We start from the raw sequence: 17,191 nt of genomic DNA, 5'->3' as shown, positions 1-17,191 counted from the left end.
GTGACAGAGTGAGACTCCAACTCAAAAAAAAAAAAAAAAAAAAAAACAAAAAAAGCATTGGAAAATTTCTAAGGATCAATATACAAATGTTCTCTGATTAAAATGCAATTAAATTAGAAATATGCACTAAAAAGATAAGTGAAAAATGTTTGGAAATGTAAACACGGCACCCCTAAATGACTACGGATTAAATTTTAAAAATTACAATAGGAGTTATAAAATATAAGCAACTGAATTAAATCAAGTGGTATATATCAGAACTTTTGGTATACAATTAAAGTGGTATCAAGAAGGAAATTTATAAGTCTACATGTATTTATGAAAAATAAAGAATAAATGATTTAAGCTTTCAACCTGTAAAACAAGAAGGGGAAAAAGGTAAAATACAGAACATTATTAATGGACTTAAAATGAGACCAGAGGAGCTTTACCACATTCCTAGACATGAAGACTCCATATTATGAATTTAGTTCTTCTAGTTTAATCTATGAATTAAATGTAATTCCAACTCAAAATTGCAATAAGAATTTTCATGAAATAGAAAATTTTGATTATGGTGCTGGCATCATAGTGGAGAGCAAAAGAATCACAATAGCCAAGATAGGCCAGGCGCAGTGGCTCATGCCTGTAATCCCACCTCTTTGGGAGGTTGACATGGGGGGATTGCTTGAGTTCAGGAGTTTGAGATCAGACTGGGCAACATAGCAAGACTTTGTTTCTACAAAAAATATTTTAAAATTAAGACGGGCATGGTGGTATATGCTTGTAATCCAAGCTACTCCGGAGAATGAGGTGGAGGGATTGCCTGAGCCCAGAAGATTGAGGCTGCAGTGAGTCATAATCATGCCATTGCACTCCAGCCTGGGTGACAGAAAAGAATAGCCAGGATAATTTTGAGGAAGAACAAAGTAGGGCTTAGAGGGCCTACCAAACCCCAGTTAATTTAAAGCCGTAGTGTGGATCTACACAGGGTATACAAGTAAACCAACAGAAGAGAATAGAGAGCTCAGAAGCACAACTGTGCATTTATGGACACTTAATGTTTTGCCGAGGCATCATTAGAAATCACTGGGGAACAGAGAGACTATGCAATGAATGGGGCTCTGGCTTAATATAATACTTTACCTATGGGGGAAAGTAAAATTAGATCATGTGTTTGCAGCAAGCCCAAAAATAGATTCTGGGTAAATTAATGTCCTAAATGCAAAAAACATAATTTTAAATTTTAAAATGTAAGTGTAAGGGAAGATTTTCTTAAACAAAACATAAAAAGAAGTAAATATGGAACAATATGTTGAAATTTAACATTTTTGTAACGCAGGATGCCACGAACAAAGTTAAAGATAAGCTACCCCTATGATAAAGTCAGGGGATATTATTTGCCATGTTCATAACTAACAATGGATAAGCATCTAGAATGTATCTAGAACTTTCCTAAGAAAAAGACAGCCCAGAAGGAAAATAAGTAAAGGAAACATGAAAAGCCATTTAACAAGAATAAAGTTCAACCTCACCAATAATCAGGGATGTGTAAATTAAAATGTACCCATCAGTTTGACCAAAACTTAAATGTCTGATAACACCAAGTATTTGATGAGGAGGTAGCCAAATGGAAAACTGGCTTACTACTGAAGAGAGAATAAATTGGTAAAACCCACTTCAAGCAATTTGGTGACATATATAAATGTTGAAAATGCTGCTATGACCCAACAATTCCAAATCCAAATATATTCTGTAAAGAATCTGTTAAACAGGTATCCAAGGAGACAGGTTATAAGGAAATTCATTGCATCATTATTTGTAAGAGTGAAAAGTCGGAAACAACCTAAATGTCCATGGAAAGGAGAATGTTGTTGGCATAGTCAAGCACAGGATAATAACTTAGAGTAGTTATGTAATAGCAGACTATCATGTATCGACATGGATAAATACCTAGAATGGTGTTGAAGTCAAAAAGCAACTCTTAGAACGGTATGTACATTCTTAAACACAAAGTTCTTAAATGTAAAATTTAAGAACATGCAAAATAATGCTACTAGATTGAATCACATAAAATGGCCTTTTTTGTTTTTTGAGTTGGAGTCTCACTCTGTTGCCCATACTGGAGTGCAGTGGCTGCTCCTGGCCACTGCAGCCTCGACCTGCTGGCCTCCTGCGATCCTTCCGCCTCAGCCTTCCAAGTAGCTGGAACTACAGGCACGCACTACCAAGCCCGGCTAATTTTTTTGATTTACTGTAGAGATGAGGTCTCACTAAGTTGCCCAGGCGGGTCTCGAACCTGCGGGCTCAGGCAATCCACTCACCTCAGCCTCCCAAGGTGTGGGATTATAGGCTGAGCCACCAAGCCCGGCTAAAATGGTCATTTTTATAGGTTAAAAAAACAGATGAATGTCAGCATCCGCGTTAAGCTCAACCTAATGTTTGTGGAATCATATATGGTAATGATGAACATGGAATTCAGTATGGCATCATCTCCTTGGGGGTGATGGTGAGAAGGGTGTGGTGTTGAGGTAAGCACGTGGGGGGAGCTTGAGCTTTAGCTGTCATATTTCTTCAAAAAAGTTTTGAAGAAAATATGGCACATATCAAAGCAGTATAGTGGGTACATTGGTATACTCATACATTTCTGTTGGAAATATTTGCAAATTGTTTAAGCAAACCCAAAGTGTTGATAGAGGTATAAAAATTGTAATCTCATTGTAAAAGAATGTTTACAAAATGATTAAATCCTTTGCTGCTTGCTTATCTGAATATAGCACTCATGAGGCTATGAGTGTAACATAAAAACTTGAAAAGCATGGTTCCCTTCACACACCAGGCAAAAACTTGAAATTTTGTTGTGTCCTTTTAGTGCTGGTAAGATCATCATCATTAAAACCATTCATTAGTGCCTCTCTTTTGCTTGCTGTTGTTTGGTGGTGGTCAGATGCATCTATCTACCATGGTATATGAAATTTAGTGATGATATTTAAATTTCTTTCTTTTTCTTCTTTTTCTTTCTTTTTTTCTTTTTCTTTTTTTCTTTTTATTTTTTACTTCTTTGATGCCAATAGGAACCTGCAAGCAGAATATGATCGTCTAAAGCAACAGCATGAACATAAAGGCCTGTCCCCACTGCCATCCCCTCCAGAAATGATGCCCACCTCTCCCCAGAGTCCCCGGGATGCTGAGCTCATTGCTGAGGCCAAGCTACTGCGTCAACACAAAGGGCGCCTGGAAGCCAGGATGCAAATCCTGGAAGACCACAATAAACAGCTGGAGTCACAGTTACATAGGCTAAGGCAGCTGCTGGAGCAAGTGAGGAGGAGAGAGATGGGATTTTTACAAACATGCATTTTCCCCTCTTAAACAAAACTAAAAACCAGAACTCAGAGTCCTTTTTATAGGTGCACCAAGTGTCAGTTCTTAAGTTCTTGGTAGCAAAGTGCTAGATTATCAAGGGATAGAAGAAGATGATGAAAGCAAGTGTGTCTTTTTATATTTGTTCAAGTTTGTTTCCTACCAAATGTTTTTTACTTAACCAGCTTGAAATAAAACAGAAAAAAATGCCAAAAAGTTTCTGCTAGTTCTCTAAAAGTGAACATTTATCTCTTGAAATGGAATTCTCTTCTTTGCAGTTAGTTATATTTTCTGGTATACCTTTGTTTTTGTTTTTTTGTTGTTTTTCTAATCCCAAACACATCATTTTTTAAGCATTCATTGAAATCCTAGCAAGATTGCATTGTTAACAGGCCCTACCTGGACAAGGTTCCGGCTTTTGGGGATTTTTGAGATATGTTCTGTCTTGTTACTTAACACTTCACAAAAGATATGAATTTTCTGTTACATTTTTGAGATCTCACCATTCTCACATAAGTCTTTCATCTATTTAGTCTAGCGATTTTTAGTCTTGTTCCACAGTAGCTCTGATTTTTCTCAAATTTATAAGGCAGCATAATTCAGATACAAAGACAATATTCATGGACCATATTAACAGTGAAATATCCCAAATTCAATAAGTTTTGGGGTGTTGGGGTTCAAAGTAGAAAAGGTCAAAATTTCTGAGTCCTGAGTGTCTATAATATTTTGATATTTATACATTTGTTTGAGTGTTTACTATGAAAAATAATTCTGTTTTCTTTTGGATGCCTTAGCCCCAGGCAGAGGCCAAGGTGAATGGTACGACGGTGTCCTCTCCTTCCACCTCTCTACAGAGGTCCGACAGCAGTCAGCCTATGCTGCTCCGAGTGGTTGGCAGTCAAACTTCAGAATCCATGGGTAAGTGTCAGCTACTCCCAGATTTTGTTATTTCAAGATCTGGGAATGATAAAATGTTTGCTCAGAGGTTCAGATCGTCAGCTAAATTATCTAATACCAGTTCTGGACAATGCATTGTCATAACGCATTGTCAGTGCATTGTCAAGGAATGCACTGATGAGTGATATAATCCTAATCCTCAAGAAGTAGGAGTTTCAGTGATTCAGAACAAGGCAGAGTGATATTAAATTCCCATTCATTTTGGAGATCAGGGAAGGATGGATAACCAATTGATATCTGTGCAGGGTTCCAAAAGATGGAGTAGGAACCAAGCATACCTTGAAGAAGGAATAGTGTAAGTGATGATAAAGAGATAAGGAGCTTGGGCCATGGGTGGGAAACAGCCAGTAGTCCAGTTTAGTAAAAAGATAGGGTCCAAGCAGGAGAGAGAGGGAAATATGGCTACAGAGGAAGACTGAAGTCACAGTATAATGACTATTGAGCGAGGCATTTGACTCATTTTTGGAAGTATCAGGGAGCCACTGAAAATCATATACCAGGTGAAAATGATCAAAAAGAAATTTATAAAAAGATGTTTTCTGGTAGCTGTATATGATTTAAAGCAGAACTTTTATAAATGAGAATACCAGTTAGGAGGCAATTGCAAAGACCATATGTGAGGTTGTACACTTGAGAGATGTAAGAGGAAATGACTGTGAGATGCTTATGTGAAAACAGAGTTCCCAGGGCAGAATATGAGGAGAGGGAATGAGGGGAGAGGATTTGGTTGGAAGAACATAGTGGAACTTTTGATTGTGGACATAATATGTGTGAGGAACTGGCAGGTCTTCTAAGTTATACCCAGAAGGAAGTTAAAATATAGGTCTACACCTGAAATAAGAGGATAGGATGCGGAGACTTGAGAGTGAGCTCCATAGATTTGATTGCTGAAGAGTGTGAGATGAGAAACCTGACACAGGTGCTTCTATGCAGTTCCTTGAGGCAGACGTCCATTTGGATGATAGGGTAGTGAAGGATGTGGGAATAGAGGTAGGTTCAAGAAAGTTGGGATCAAAAGGTCAAATGATAAATAAAGCTCAATGGAAATGAAAATGAGTTGTAGTCCATTGGACCACTGTAAATGCATGAGGCCCTTCTGATAAAGGATTTCAGCCAAGAGACGGGAAGTTGAAGGACTTCTGTCTTTTCAATGAAATGAAAGACCAGGTAATCTTAAAAATGAGAGGATTAAGGAAAGTGAAGAAACATTACCAAGAAGAAGGAGGACTTAGATTAAAGTTTGTTGAATTTGTTGAGGAAATGGTCAATGTGGTCTGGTGTCAGTCTTCAGCAGTGTTCTCTGCCTAGGACTGGATTCTATGAAAGCTGGAGTTGACAAGGCATAAATGATAATAAAATGTCTTAATGAGCAAGGCATTTTACAGTGGTAATGAATGGCTGGGACAGAGGCTGCTAGCCAGTTGCTCACTGGTTTTTCCTGCTGTACTAGGCTAGACAATGGAGGGCTTCTTGAAGGCCACGCATACAAAGGGGGACCCCAAAAAACAGAATTATTTTTTGGAGGGTGGGCCCCTTATAGTACAGGCTTCCTCTACTATTTAAGTGTTCTAGGAACCCATGGGCATCAGTGTACCAGCTAGTGTTTTTGTGAGAGGCTGCATTCTGCTTCAGGGAATTTTTTGTTGTTGTTGTTTTGTTTTTTGGGTTTTTTTGGAAAGTCTTTTAACGCATTTGCCCATTTCATGATGGGTGATTTATGAGCACACCTTCCCACACCGCAATGAGTATTCAGTGTTTTTTGCTTGTTTGTTTTTGTTTTTACCAAAAAGGCCCCACCCTCCCTGTTCACCCGATCTCTCCCCCGGCAACTTTTTTTTTCCTTCAAGTCCTCAAAGGGAAATGTTTTGCTGATATGGAAGAGGTGACAAAAAAAAAAATGGCAGAAGCACTGAAAAGCATCAAAATTAATGAGTTCAAAAACTGTTCTGAGCAGTAGAAAAAGCATCTCTATAGGTGTGTTGCATCAAATGGAAAGTACTTGGAAAGTAATTGAAGTTTAAATGTGTAAGAATAAATACACAATTTTTAAAAATAAATAAATAAACTCTAGTTCGTTTTTTTTGAGTCAGAGTCTCACTGTTGCCCAGGCTGAAGTGCAGTAGCATGCTCACAGCCACTGCTGGTCTCAGGTGATCCACTTCAGCCATCCAAGTAGCTGGAACCACAGGCGCACACCACCCCACCTGGCTAATTTTTTTGTAGAGATGAAGTCTCGCCAAGTTGCCCAGGCTAATCTGAAACCCATGGGCTCAGGCAATCCTCTTGCCTCCCAAAGTGCTGGGATTACAGGAGTGAGCTGCCATACTTGGCAACTCCAGTTCTTTTGGGTCCCCCCCCCATACTTGGTCCATCCTCCTTACTGCTCCTTTCTTAAGGCCCAGCATGAGTCGGCCCCGTGCTCTACCCTACCTTTTTCCTGGGTCCTAAACTGGGTATACTTGACCCTCAAAGAATAGAAGAGACCTGTGGCTTCTTGATACTTAAAGCTCTATTGCCTGGTACAATAGTGTGCTCAGGGATGCATTTCATTCTTTAGATCTTCCCCGAAGGTAGAATAAAGAGAGGCAAAGTGCCTAACCAAAATTGATAGAACAGAAAGGAAAGGTCAAAGGTGTGAGTGAGTTTTATGAGGAAAGATTAGGAGATCATGGTCAGGAAAATTTGAAAGTTGGATATCAGGCTGGGCACGGTGGCTCATGCCTATAATCCCAGCACTTTGGGAGGCTGAGGTGAGAGGATGCCTGAGCTCAGGGGGTTGAGACCAGCTAGGCAACTTGGGAAGACCTCATCTCTACAAAAAAATTAGCCAGGTGTGGTGGTGTGCGCCTGTGGTTCCAGCTACTTGGATGGCTGAGGTGGATCACCTGAGACCAGTAGTGGCTGTGAGCATGCTACTGCACTCCAGCCTGGGCAACAGTGAGACTCTGACTCAAAAAAAAAACGAACTAGAGTTTATTTATTTATTTTTAAAAATTGTGTATTTATTCTTACACATTTAAGCTTCAATTACTTTCCAAGTACTTTCCATTTGATGCAACACACCTATAGAGATGGCATATGCCTGTAGTTCTAGCTATTTGGAAGGCTGAGGTGGAAGGATCACCTGAGCCCAGCAGGTTGAGGCTGCGGTGGCCGTGAGTGTACCCTGCACTCCAGCCTGGGTGACAGAGTGAGACTCCAACTCAAAAAAAAAAAAAAAAAAGAAAAAAGAAACAGAAAGAAGGAAAGTTAGATATCATGGAAATAAAATGCTTCCAAGCAATTCTTACATTCAAGATGTAGCCTCCCATTGGGCTGCTGAAGACTGTATGTGAAGATCATTCAGGGGTAAACAGTAGGGTTCACGGGGTTGATGTAGCCAGGATTACTGGGCTTACCAGCAGGATGATGGTGGTGGTGGTGGTGGTGATAAACAAGAATGGGAAAGATGTTGAGGAAAATGGATGAGAGCTCTGAGGAGGGGAGCATTTCTGAGGAAAGAGACAGGATGGTTGAAGAAAATCTGATGAAGTTCAAGCACCTGGAGCAGTGGGTAGTGTCATATCCTCCTCTTGTAGAAAAACCAGGTTTCAGTTCTTTTGAGAAGGAAGAAGAAATGTTTGAGGTCGTTTTCCTGACTTTACAATACCTCCATGATTTAGGGCAATCTTTGTGTAAGATTCTCTTTCTCCACATGAGATCTGAATGTAGCTAATGGACTGTTGGGACTGTAAATGATAGCACAGTACATGAAAAAATATTATATGCCTTAGCAAAGTCTATAAATTCTGAAAACAACTGAGCTTTAGTTCGTCTGTTGTTATTTCTTACTTCAGGATTTTCCTTTTTTTTTTTTAAGTAAGTAAATCATGTGAAACTAAGTCACATGTTTTAGCTGTAAGATTCAGAGCCCTGGGTGCTTAGAAGCATTAATTATTTAGGCTGTTAGCACTGGTGAAGAGGCAGCATGCTCGTTAAAGCCCCCAAATTAAAGTACACATTAGGCTGTGGTACCGATGATTTGTGGTGCCCAGAAGAATGTGGCAGAACTGAATACCAGGACAGAACTGCTATATTACAAGTGACCGAGTTGAGTCTAGAGACAATTTGCTAATATGAAATGGATAAGCTATGTTGTTAAGATTTTCCTTTGGAAAAAAAAAAAAGACTGAATTCCAAGGTACATTTTTTTTGAACTGCATAAACCAACTTCGTTTGAAAGTTAGGGGGGGATATGATCATTTTTGTTGTTGTTGTTGTAGTCTCACTCTGTTGCCCAGGCTGGAGGGCAGTGACACATTCACGGCCACCGCAGCCTCAAGCTGCTGGACTCAGGCCATCTTTCCTCCTCAGCCTTCCAAGTAGCTGGAACCACAGGCACATGCCACCATGCCTGGCTAATTTTTTTGATTTACTGTAGAGATGAGGTCTCACCAAGTTTCCCAGGCTGATCTTGAACCTGTGGGCTCAGGCAATCCTCTCATCTTGGCCTATCAAAGTGCTGGGATTATAGGCATGGGCCATCATGCCCAGCCAATCATCCTTTTGAAGGATACACACAGGCATTTAAATAAATGCAGTGTGTGTCCTTGTGCTTTGAAGGTTTGAGATGTGATAAGACTGACATTTGCAGAATCATATTCTGCATAGGGAGTTGCATTTTTAAAATATTCAACCCCATGATTTTCTTTTAAGTGAAATATGGAAGAAGTCACACTAGGTGATTTGCCTAAAGATTCAACATACTTCCTCAAACCATGAAATACCCATCACAGATAAGTCTCTGTGTATCATATGCGCTCTATACAGTTCTTAAAAGGACAGTGTGTTATGAAGCTTACATCCTATTGGAGGAAACAAATAAGCAAATAAATAGATAGAAATTTACCAGGTTTATCTTCTTTTGGTTTTCATTGGCTCCATACAAGACTCTGTTACTTCTTAACGACTCCTTATCTCTAATTAGGGCTAAGCTTCTTCCAGATAACCCTTTCTTAAGCATTTTATATTTCATTTTACTTTTTTTTCAATTCACACTACAATTTTTAATTGGGTGACAGGTACATTGGAGGCCACTCAAAAAATGTACTGAAAAAGTGACCCCACAAAAATATTCTGTATTTGGGTAGCAAGAGTTAAATGATAGCTGATTGTTCCTTTTTTTTCTCTTCTTTAATTCTTAACTTCATTTATTTATTTTAATTGAAAAATAAAAATTATGTGTATTCATCATGTACAATTGCAATTAATTCAAAATTTTGTTTCATTTGTACATTTACATTTATGTGTTGGTAAATATATTGCATATATTTATTTAGATTGACATTTATTTATGTATATCTATATGTTAGCACATCTTTATACTGTGTATATTTGTTTTATGTTGTATACTGATCATATTCACACATGTATAGCTTATTGATTTGTTTTTTATTTTACTGATCTATTGAATGATTTTGTTTTATTCATAATAACACTTCACTCCTAAACACTTCAACATGTGTCTTCCAAGATGAAAGATAATTCTCTTACATAATCACAATAGAATTATCACAGTGAAGAAATGAGCACTGATACAGTACTGTTAACTAATATACAATTTAAATTCAAATACCCCCAATTCTGCCAATTAATGGTCTTTGTAACTATTTATCTTTTTTTATTTTTTATTTTTTTTTTGAGTCAAAGGCAGTCTTTTAGTTTTTGAGTCGGAGTCTTATTCTGTCACCCAGTCTGGAGTGCAGTGGCACGCTCACAGCTACTGCAGCCTCAACCTGCTGGGCTCAGGTGATCCTTCCACCTTAGCCCTCCAAGTAGCTGGAACCATCAGGCATGTGCCACCATGCCCTGCTAATTTTTTTTATTTATTGTAGAAATGAGGTCTCACCATGTTGCTCAGGCTGGTCTCAAACCCCTGAGCTCAGGCAGTCCTCTCGCCTCAGCCTCTGAAAGTGCTGGGATTACAGGCTTGAGACACCGCACCTGGCCAGCTATTTATTTTTCATTCAGAGTCCATTGAAGGATCGTGCTTTGCATTCTGTCGCTGTGTCTCTTCAGTCTCCTTTAATCTAGAACACTTTTCCAGCCTCTACATCTTTCATGACACTGACATTTTAGAAGATTCTCTCTCTATTTCCTTCACTCTTCTTCACTCTCCCCGGGAACTCCTTTCATTCTTTGGCTTCTGCTTTGTTGATAACTCATGTCAAGATTTCTAGCCCAGACCTCCCTCCTGAGCATATTATGGCTAAAACTATAGGAAAAATATCCCAGTCTGAAATCATGATCAACCTGCAAACATCTCTTCCAGTTTTCTAACCTATACAAAGTCATTTTCCACACTTTATCTGCCTTCCTAGCCATGTCCCATCACCGCCAATCCAATCACCAAGGTCAGTCTGTTTTGCTTCCTTTAAAAATGAACAAAACTCTTCAGTTCAGCTGCTTCTACCCAAATTTAGCCTTCATCACGTACTACCTGAACAGACAATATGAATACTTTCCTAATTGGCTTCCAGATGCTTGCTGTTACTCTCCAACCATTCACATTATACCATATTATTCTCCTCCTTAAGCATTTTATGGCTCCTGTTTGCCTACAGAATAAAGTTGAGACTTTTTAACCTGAAATATACCATCCTTTCTTTTTACTCAATGAGTTTTCTTTTGGAGTTTAATCATGCATTATACAGATTAATCATGCATTATTATCTTGTAATTTATTCTGCTTTGTAGATAATTACTACTAGTTCTTTCTTCTTCTTAGAACTCCATGGAATGTAAGCTTTTTAAGGACAAAAATCTAAGTCTTGCTCATCATCTTTACCATTTGATCATCCTCTATGCAATAAACATTTAGTAAAGTGTTTGTTGAATTAATGTTTTAAAAGCCAAGCACAATACATTATTGTGTAGATATGGAACAGCCCACACTTTTAGGACATTTAGCTATGAATTTAAATGTCTTTCACTACCATTCAAAATTGACCAGCTAGTCAGGTACCGTGGCTCAAGCTTATAATCCCAGCACTTTGGGAGGCCTAGGCGAGAGGATTGCCTGAGCCCAGGGGTTCAAGACCAGTCTGGACAACTTGGTAAGACCTCTTCTTTACAATAAATCAAGAAAAATTAGCCAGGCATGGTTGCCCACCCCTGTAGTTGCAGCTACTTGAAAGTCTGAGGTGGAAGGATCACCTGAGCCCAGCAGATCAAGACTGAGGTGACTGTGCACGTGTCACTGCACTCCAGCCTGGGCAACAGAGTGAGACTCCTTTTCAAAAAAAAAGAACTGACCAACTAATAATCAGTATTATCATTGTACAACATAATATGTGAAAGAAGTTATTTATACACAGCATTTATATGTGAGATTGAAGGCATCTATCCTAAGTCATAATGTAAAAGCTAATTGAAGCTAAATATTGTGAATTGTTTATATCATTGTATTTTTTTCTTCTGAAAAAAAAGAAGGCAGGAAAAACATAAGTAGTAAGTTAATAATACATCAAGTTGGAAATTGGCTAAATCCCAAAGAAAAATATTGGTGGGCATATTTGCTCATATACAATCCCCTTTATAAGAGAAATAATTTCTTATACATGACTCCTTTTTTCTTAAGAGAAAATAATTTGCTTGGATGCAGACCAAATCACAGGAGTAAGGATTCTTAGGTTCTAGCTAAAATAACTTTTTAAGCAAGTAGAATCATTATCAGCATTTGAATTGAGGAAAGGGAAGCAAGTCAGATGGGATATTATTCCTTCAAGAAAGTCTGAACCCACCATATGTTTCAGAAACTTAAAAAGTAACTTGCCATGGCAAGCCATTTTCTTTCTTTTTTCTCAGATTAAACTGAGTCATTCACTTTTTTTTTTCACTTCAGCGGTGATTAAAGGAGACTCTTGTATTATGCTATAATAAGGTACTACTTAACTTTGAGCATACCTTTCCTTATTTTGAACCATTCATTTTATAAATGTTTCAGTGATTTCTTTGGATCAACTTCAGACAAGCCAAGAGGAGTATAAAACTAATAATCTAAAAGAGAATTTTTATGTGTGTTTGTGGGAATCACCTTGGAGTAGTTAATGTTAAAGAACTGCCATGAGCCAGGCTTGGTGGCTCAGCCTTTAATCCCGCGCCTTTGGGAGGCTGAGGTGAGTAGATTGCCTGAGCCCGCGGGTTCGAGACCCGCCTGGGCAGCGAGACCTCATCTCTACAATAAATCAAAAAATCAGCCGGGCGTGGTAGCGCGTGCCTGTAATTCCAGCTACTCAGAAGGCTGAGGTGGAAGGATCGCCGGAGTCCAGCAGGTCGAGGCTGCGGTGGCCGGGAGCGGCCACTGCACTCCAGTCTGGGCGACTGAGTGAGACTCCAACTCAAAAAAACAAAATAAAACAAACAAACAGACAAAAAAAAAACAACAAAAAAAAAAGAATTTCCATGAACTAAGTTTAAAATCCTTCAGACATTGACAATATGCTATTTGAGTAGGGAATGAATAAATGAAATAGAGATAAGGACTGGCCAAGTTTCTAGTGCACAGTTGGGACTCAGTAAATATTTTCTTGTTGAATAAGTGAAAAAGTTTGAATCCCACATGTTCTCACTTATAAGTGGATCTTGAACATTTATCACAATACTAGAAGAAAGGGATCGATAGCATCAGGGCATTGCCAGGGGAGGTAGGGGGGGCACATAACTTCACTAAGGGTCCCAGATCCTAAACCAGGTGAAGTGAGGTCCAAATGGAGGCCCAAACTTCACCTACTTATAAACCACTCATGTACCTAATCCTGACTTGTACCCCACATCTCTATACTAAAATTGAGACAGAGCGAGAGAGAGAGAGAGAGAGAAAATATTTCTTTCTGGGTGGCACATTGTAGTCACAGGTATTGTTAGATTCAGGAACATTTGAACGTTTAGGGGTTGCCTATTATATTGTAGCTACATAGTGTATGATTAGACAAACTATAAATATTGTAACTGGCTGGTTTGGTGCCTTGAAACAACTTATCAGTCAGCCTTTGCTGTGTAGCAAATAACCACAAAATTCCCAAGCTGCAAATTTCTCATTCATGTATCTGTTGGTTTGCTGGGCTTTTACTGGTGCTCAGCTGGGATTAACTCCAGGTGTGGACTGGGTTGGATTCAGGTTTGTTCCACATGTCTCTCATTCTCCCTGGACTATCAGGTAAGCTAACCACCTTGGCTATGTATTTCTTACAGTACATAAGCACAATCAGGCAAGCCCAACCACTCAAGGACAGTCTGAGCCACTACTTGTGTCATATCTGCTAATGTTCCACTTTCCAAAGCAGGTCACATACCAAATCCAAATTCTTAGGTCAAGGAATTACTGTTCTCCCAACCCTTGGTCACTCTGTTGATATTAACCTTCTTGTTGTACTTGGAGCAGGCCAATCACACACACTTATTTGGAGCACGCTTCCCTCAAATATCTGCATGAGTCATACCCTTCAAGTCCTAAAGTTTTTACTGAATTGCATCTCATCAATGCAGACTTCCAAGACTCCACTTTCTAATAACTTTTCTTCATTGATCCTTGCTAACCCTTTCCAGTAGATATAACTATATAATTTACTTGTTTAACCCAAGTGACTCCATAAGAATGTGAATTTCATGGAATTGGGGCTTTTGGGTTGTTTATTGCTGTAACCTCAGAACCCAGAACAGTGCCTGGCATATAGTTGACTTTTGATAAAGATTTGAATAAATAAATTTATCTTACTGTTCTTACATTTTTGTGATTTTTTTTAAAGGCCTTTAAAAAATCTGACTCAGTATCAAATAGTACAATTATGTTACTTCAACTTCAGGTTTCATTTAACAACTTTTCTAGTATAATCTAATGCAGAAAATATTAGGCATTAAGCATTTTTCAGTAAATTTATTCACTTCTGCTCATGCATATATATATATATGTGATAAGTCTGATTTCAGTTCTTAACAGATAAGTTAAAACAATTTTGAGTAATCTTGAAAATATTGAAAAAAGAAGAAAACAAGATTATACTTACTTGTTTTTATACTACCTAGAATGTAATAAGCACTTAAAAAATGAGTGAATGGATACAATTATCACTGCTATGAAAGTTTTCCATTTAAACAAATAAGTCAATTTTACATTTGTATTTCAGTGCTCATATTTGAGATTCCCACATAGTTTGTCTGTAAAGATGAACTTAACTAACATCATCAGGTTTATACTTTATAATTTCATTCTTGAAATAATTCAGGGACAGCAATGCCAGTCACTTCATTGAACTGTACCTGAATTTTAACAGTACAATTGAGTTCCTAGAGCTCCAGTGCAATGTAATTAAACTGTCAGAAATATTAACATCAGTGTTCATAAGTGTCTCTGTTGGTTCTGATTTATTCTGTAAGGCATACTGTCACTAAAGTGGACTTGCTGTCATTAAAAATGCCTCATGTTTCCCAATTCAGCAAAAATTTGCATCAGTAATGGAACGCAGAGATGTAATCAGCCCTGCAGTTGTCAGGATCCTGTTCCTCCTGGTAGTATTTTGTTCGTTTCATCTTCATAATGGTAGTTTAAAACCGAAGAAAAAATGAACTAAAAATAAGAATTTCACTCTTTTTTCCTAACAGCATAAACTTAAGCAAGTTGTGGGGGGCGGTGGGGGGGAGGGAGAGAGAGATTGTAACTCTTCCTTTTCTGCTTTGTGACCTTAATCTTCGGCACCGCTTCCTGTACTTAGTATTTCAAAGAGGTTTCCAATGCTATGTTACCATGAGACTCACATCATCAGAAGCTTTTTATCTCCCCTAAGTTCTTATCTCTCCATTCTAATAATGATATGCAGCCTCACATCCACCTAGGATATGATTTTGTCTTAATGGTTAGCACCGGCAACGATACTTTTAGCCTGTGCTTAAAAAAACAAGAAAGAAAATGTAGAATGAAATGTAGGATTATAATCATAGAGGAAAATCCAAGTGTCATAGACCAAAGGAAATGACAAGCATATTTAAGTCATTTAGTCACAGGCTCCCCAAGCATTTCCAACTCAGATGTGAACCTAAGGTTGTCCCTAAGCAAGTTCATTATTGCTGACTTACTGAAGCAAGGTCTTGTTTTATTTTTTTTTTTTTTTTTTTATTTATTTATTTATTTATTTATTTATTTTGGAGTTGGAGTCTCACTCTGTCGCCCAGACTGGAGTGCAGTGGCCACTCCCGGCCACCGCAGCCTCAAACTTCTGGGCTCCAGCGATCCTTCCGCCTCAAGCCTTCCAAGTAGCCGGAATTAAAGGCATGCGCTACCACACCTGGCTGATTTTTTGATTTATTGTAGAGATGAGGTCTCACTGCCCAGGCAGGTCTCGAACCCTTGGACTCAGGCAATCCACTCACCTCAGCCTCCCAAAGGCGCGGGATTACAGGCTGAGCCACCGAGCATGGCTGCAAGGTCTTGTTTTAGATGGGAGTGACAATGTGCTGAACAAATAGACCTTGAAAAGAAGTTATTTTCACTATTGGAAGATTGGTATTATGAAAAATTAATTTCAAGTAATTAGTTTCCAAATTAAACTTTCCAGCTTAATTTTGTTTACACCTAAAAAATTTCCCCCTTACTGCAAATGCTGTTTAAGGTATATTTCTTAAGCATATAAATAAATAAATAGCAGAGATAAGATCTACAAGGATACTTTTTTTTTTTTTTGAGTTGGAGTCTCACTCTTGTCGCCCAGGCTGGAGTGCAGTGGCACACTTACAGCCACTGCAGCCTTGACATGCTGGGTTTAGGCAATCCTTCTGCCTCAGCCTTTCAAGTAGCTGGAACTATAGATACACACCATCATGCCCAGCTAGTTGTTGTTATTTATTGTAGAGATGAGGTCTCACCAAGTTGCCCAGGCTGGTCTCAAACCCCCCGGGCTCAGGTAATCCTCTCACCTCAGCCTCCCAAATTGCTGTGATTACTGGCTGAGCCACTGCGCCCAGCCTACAAGGATACTTCTATTCCTGGTTAAGATCATCATCCCTAAACTTTTCATTCCAAATCACCATTCTCTCCTCACATAAACAAATTCTCAAACATTAAAAAATTCTCCATAAAACCTCAAACATCATTATGATAAAGTAGCCCCAGGTAACAAAGAGGAAAGGCATATAACTTCCCAGTATATCCCATATCTACAGTCCTTAGAATATTAATTTTTCATTACTTAGATAGGTCACATACCACTTTTATTTCTATCACACTGGAATTTAAAGGTACTTGAGTTTTATTTGTATTTTTGGTTAAATATCAAAGGAAAGAGTGAAAAAAAAGACCTCAGTGTCTCCACTCTCTCTTACCTTTATGAGGTGATTGCAAAACGACAAATTCTCATTTCTTTTGTGTGTTGAAGAGACAAACTACAAGTGTGTAATAATAATTAATGCAGAGAAAAAAATTTCACATTTGTTAATGGGGCATAAGAAAAGAGGGTGTGTCAACTTATCTTTAAATTTTTATTTATTTTGTTGATATATAATATTTGTACATATTTATAGAGTATATGTGATGTGATCTTCTGTTACATGCATAGGATGTGTAATGATTGATCGGGTGTGATGGCTCACTCCTTTAATTCCAGCACTTTGGGAAGCCAAAGCAGGAGGATCACTTGAGCCCAGGAGTTCAAGACCAGCCTGGGTGACACAGCGAGACTCTGTCTCTATTCTATTTTTAAAAAGAAAGAAAGAAAGAATGTGTAATAATCAAATTAGGGTATATAGGGTATCTTTCATCTCAAGTATTTATTATTTTATGTTTTGAGAACATTTCAAGTGCTATCTTCTAGGTCAACTTTATATTAACCTCTAAATAGATACATGGTTTTCTTCACCAAGGATAATG

The 17,191-nt window shown here is 38.3% G+C and overlaps 1 protein-coding gene across 4 annotated transcripts in view; it reads left to right on the top strand.

Moving 5' to 3' along the window:
- Nucleotides 1–17,191, top strand: part of DMD (dystrophin) — a 158,536-nt gene that overhangs the window by 126,078 nt on the left and 15,267 nt on the right. For all 4 annotated transcript variants that reach the window (XM_008069948.1, XM_021718521.1, XM_008069946.1 and 1 more), the window contains 2 exons: nt 3,054–3,297; nt 4,134–4,257. In XM_008069948.1, coding sequence (XP_008068139.1) covers nt 3,054–3,297; nt 4,134–4,257 — 368 coding nt within the window. The remainder of the gene's footprint in view (nt 1–3,053; nt 3,298–4,133; nt 4,258–17,191) is intronic.

This window comes from Carlito syrichta, unplaced genomic scaffold (assembly GCF_000164805.1).
Source record: "Carlito syrichta isolate Samal-C Ts95f unplaced genomic scaffold, Tarsius_syrichta-2.0.1 Scaffold312570, whole genome shotgun sequence".
Lineage (NCBI taxonomy): Eukaryota > Metazoa > Chordata > Mammalia > Primates > Tarsiidae > Carlito > Carlito syrichta.
The sequence above is the reverse complement of the archived record's forward strand: the minus strand, read 5'-3'. Positions and strand labels throughout refer to the sequence as shown.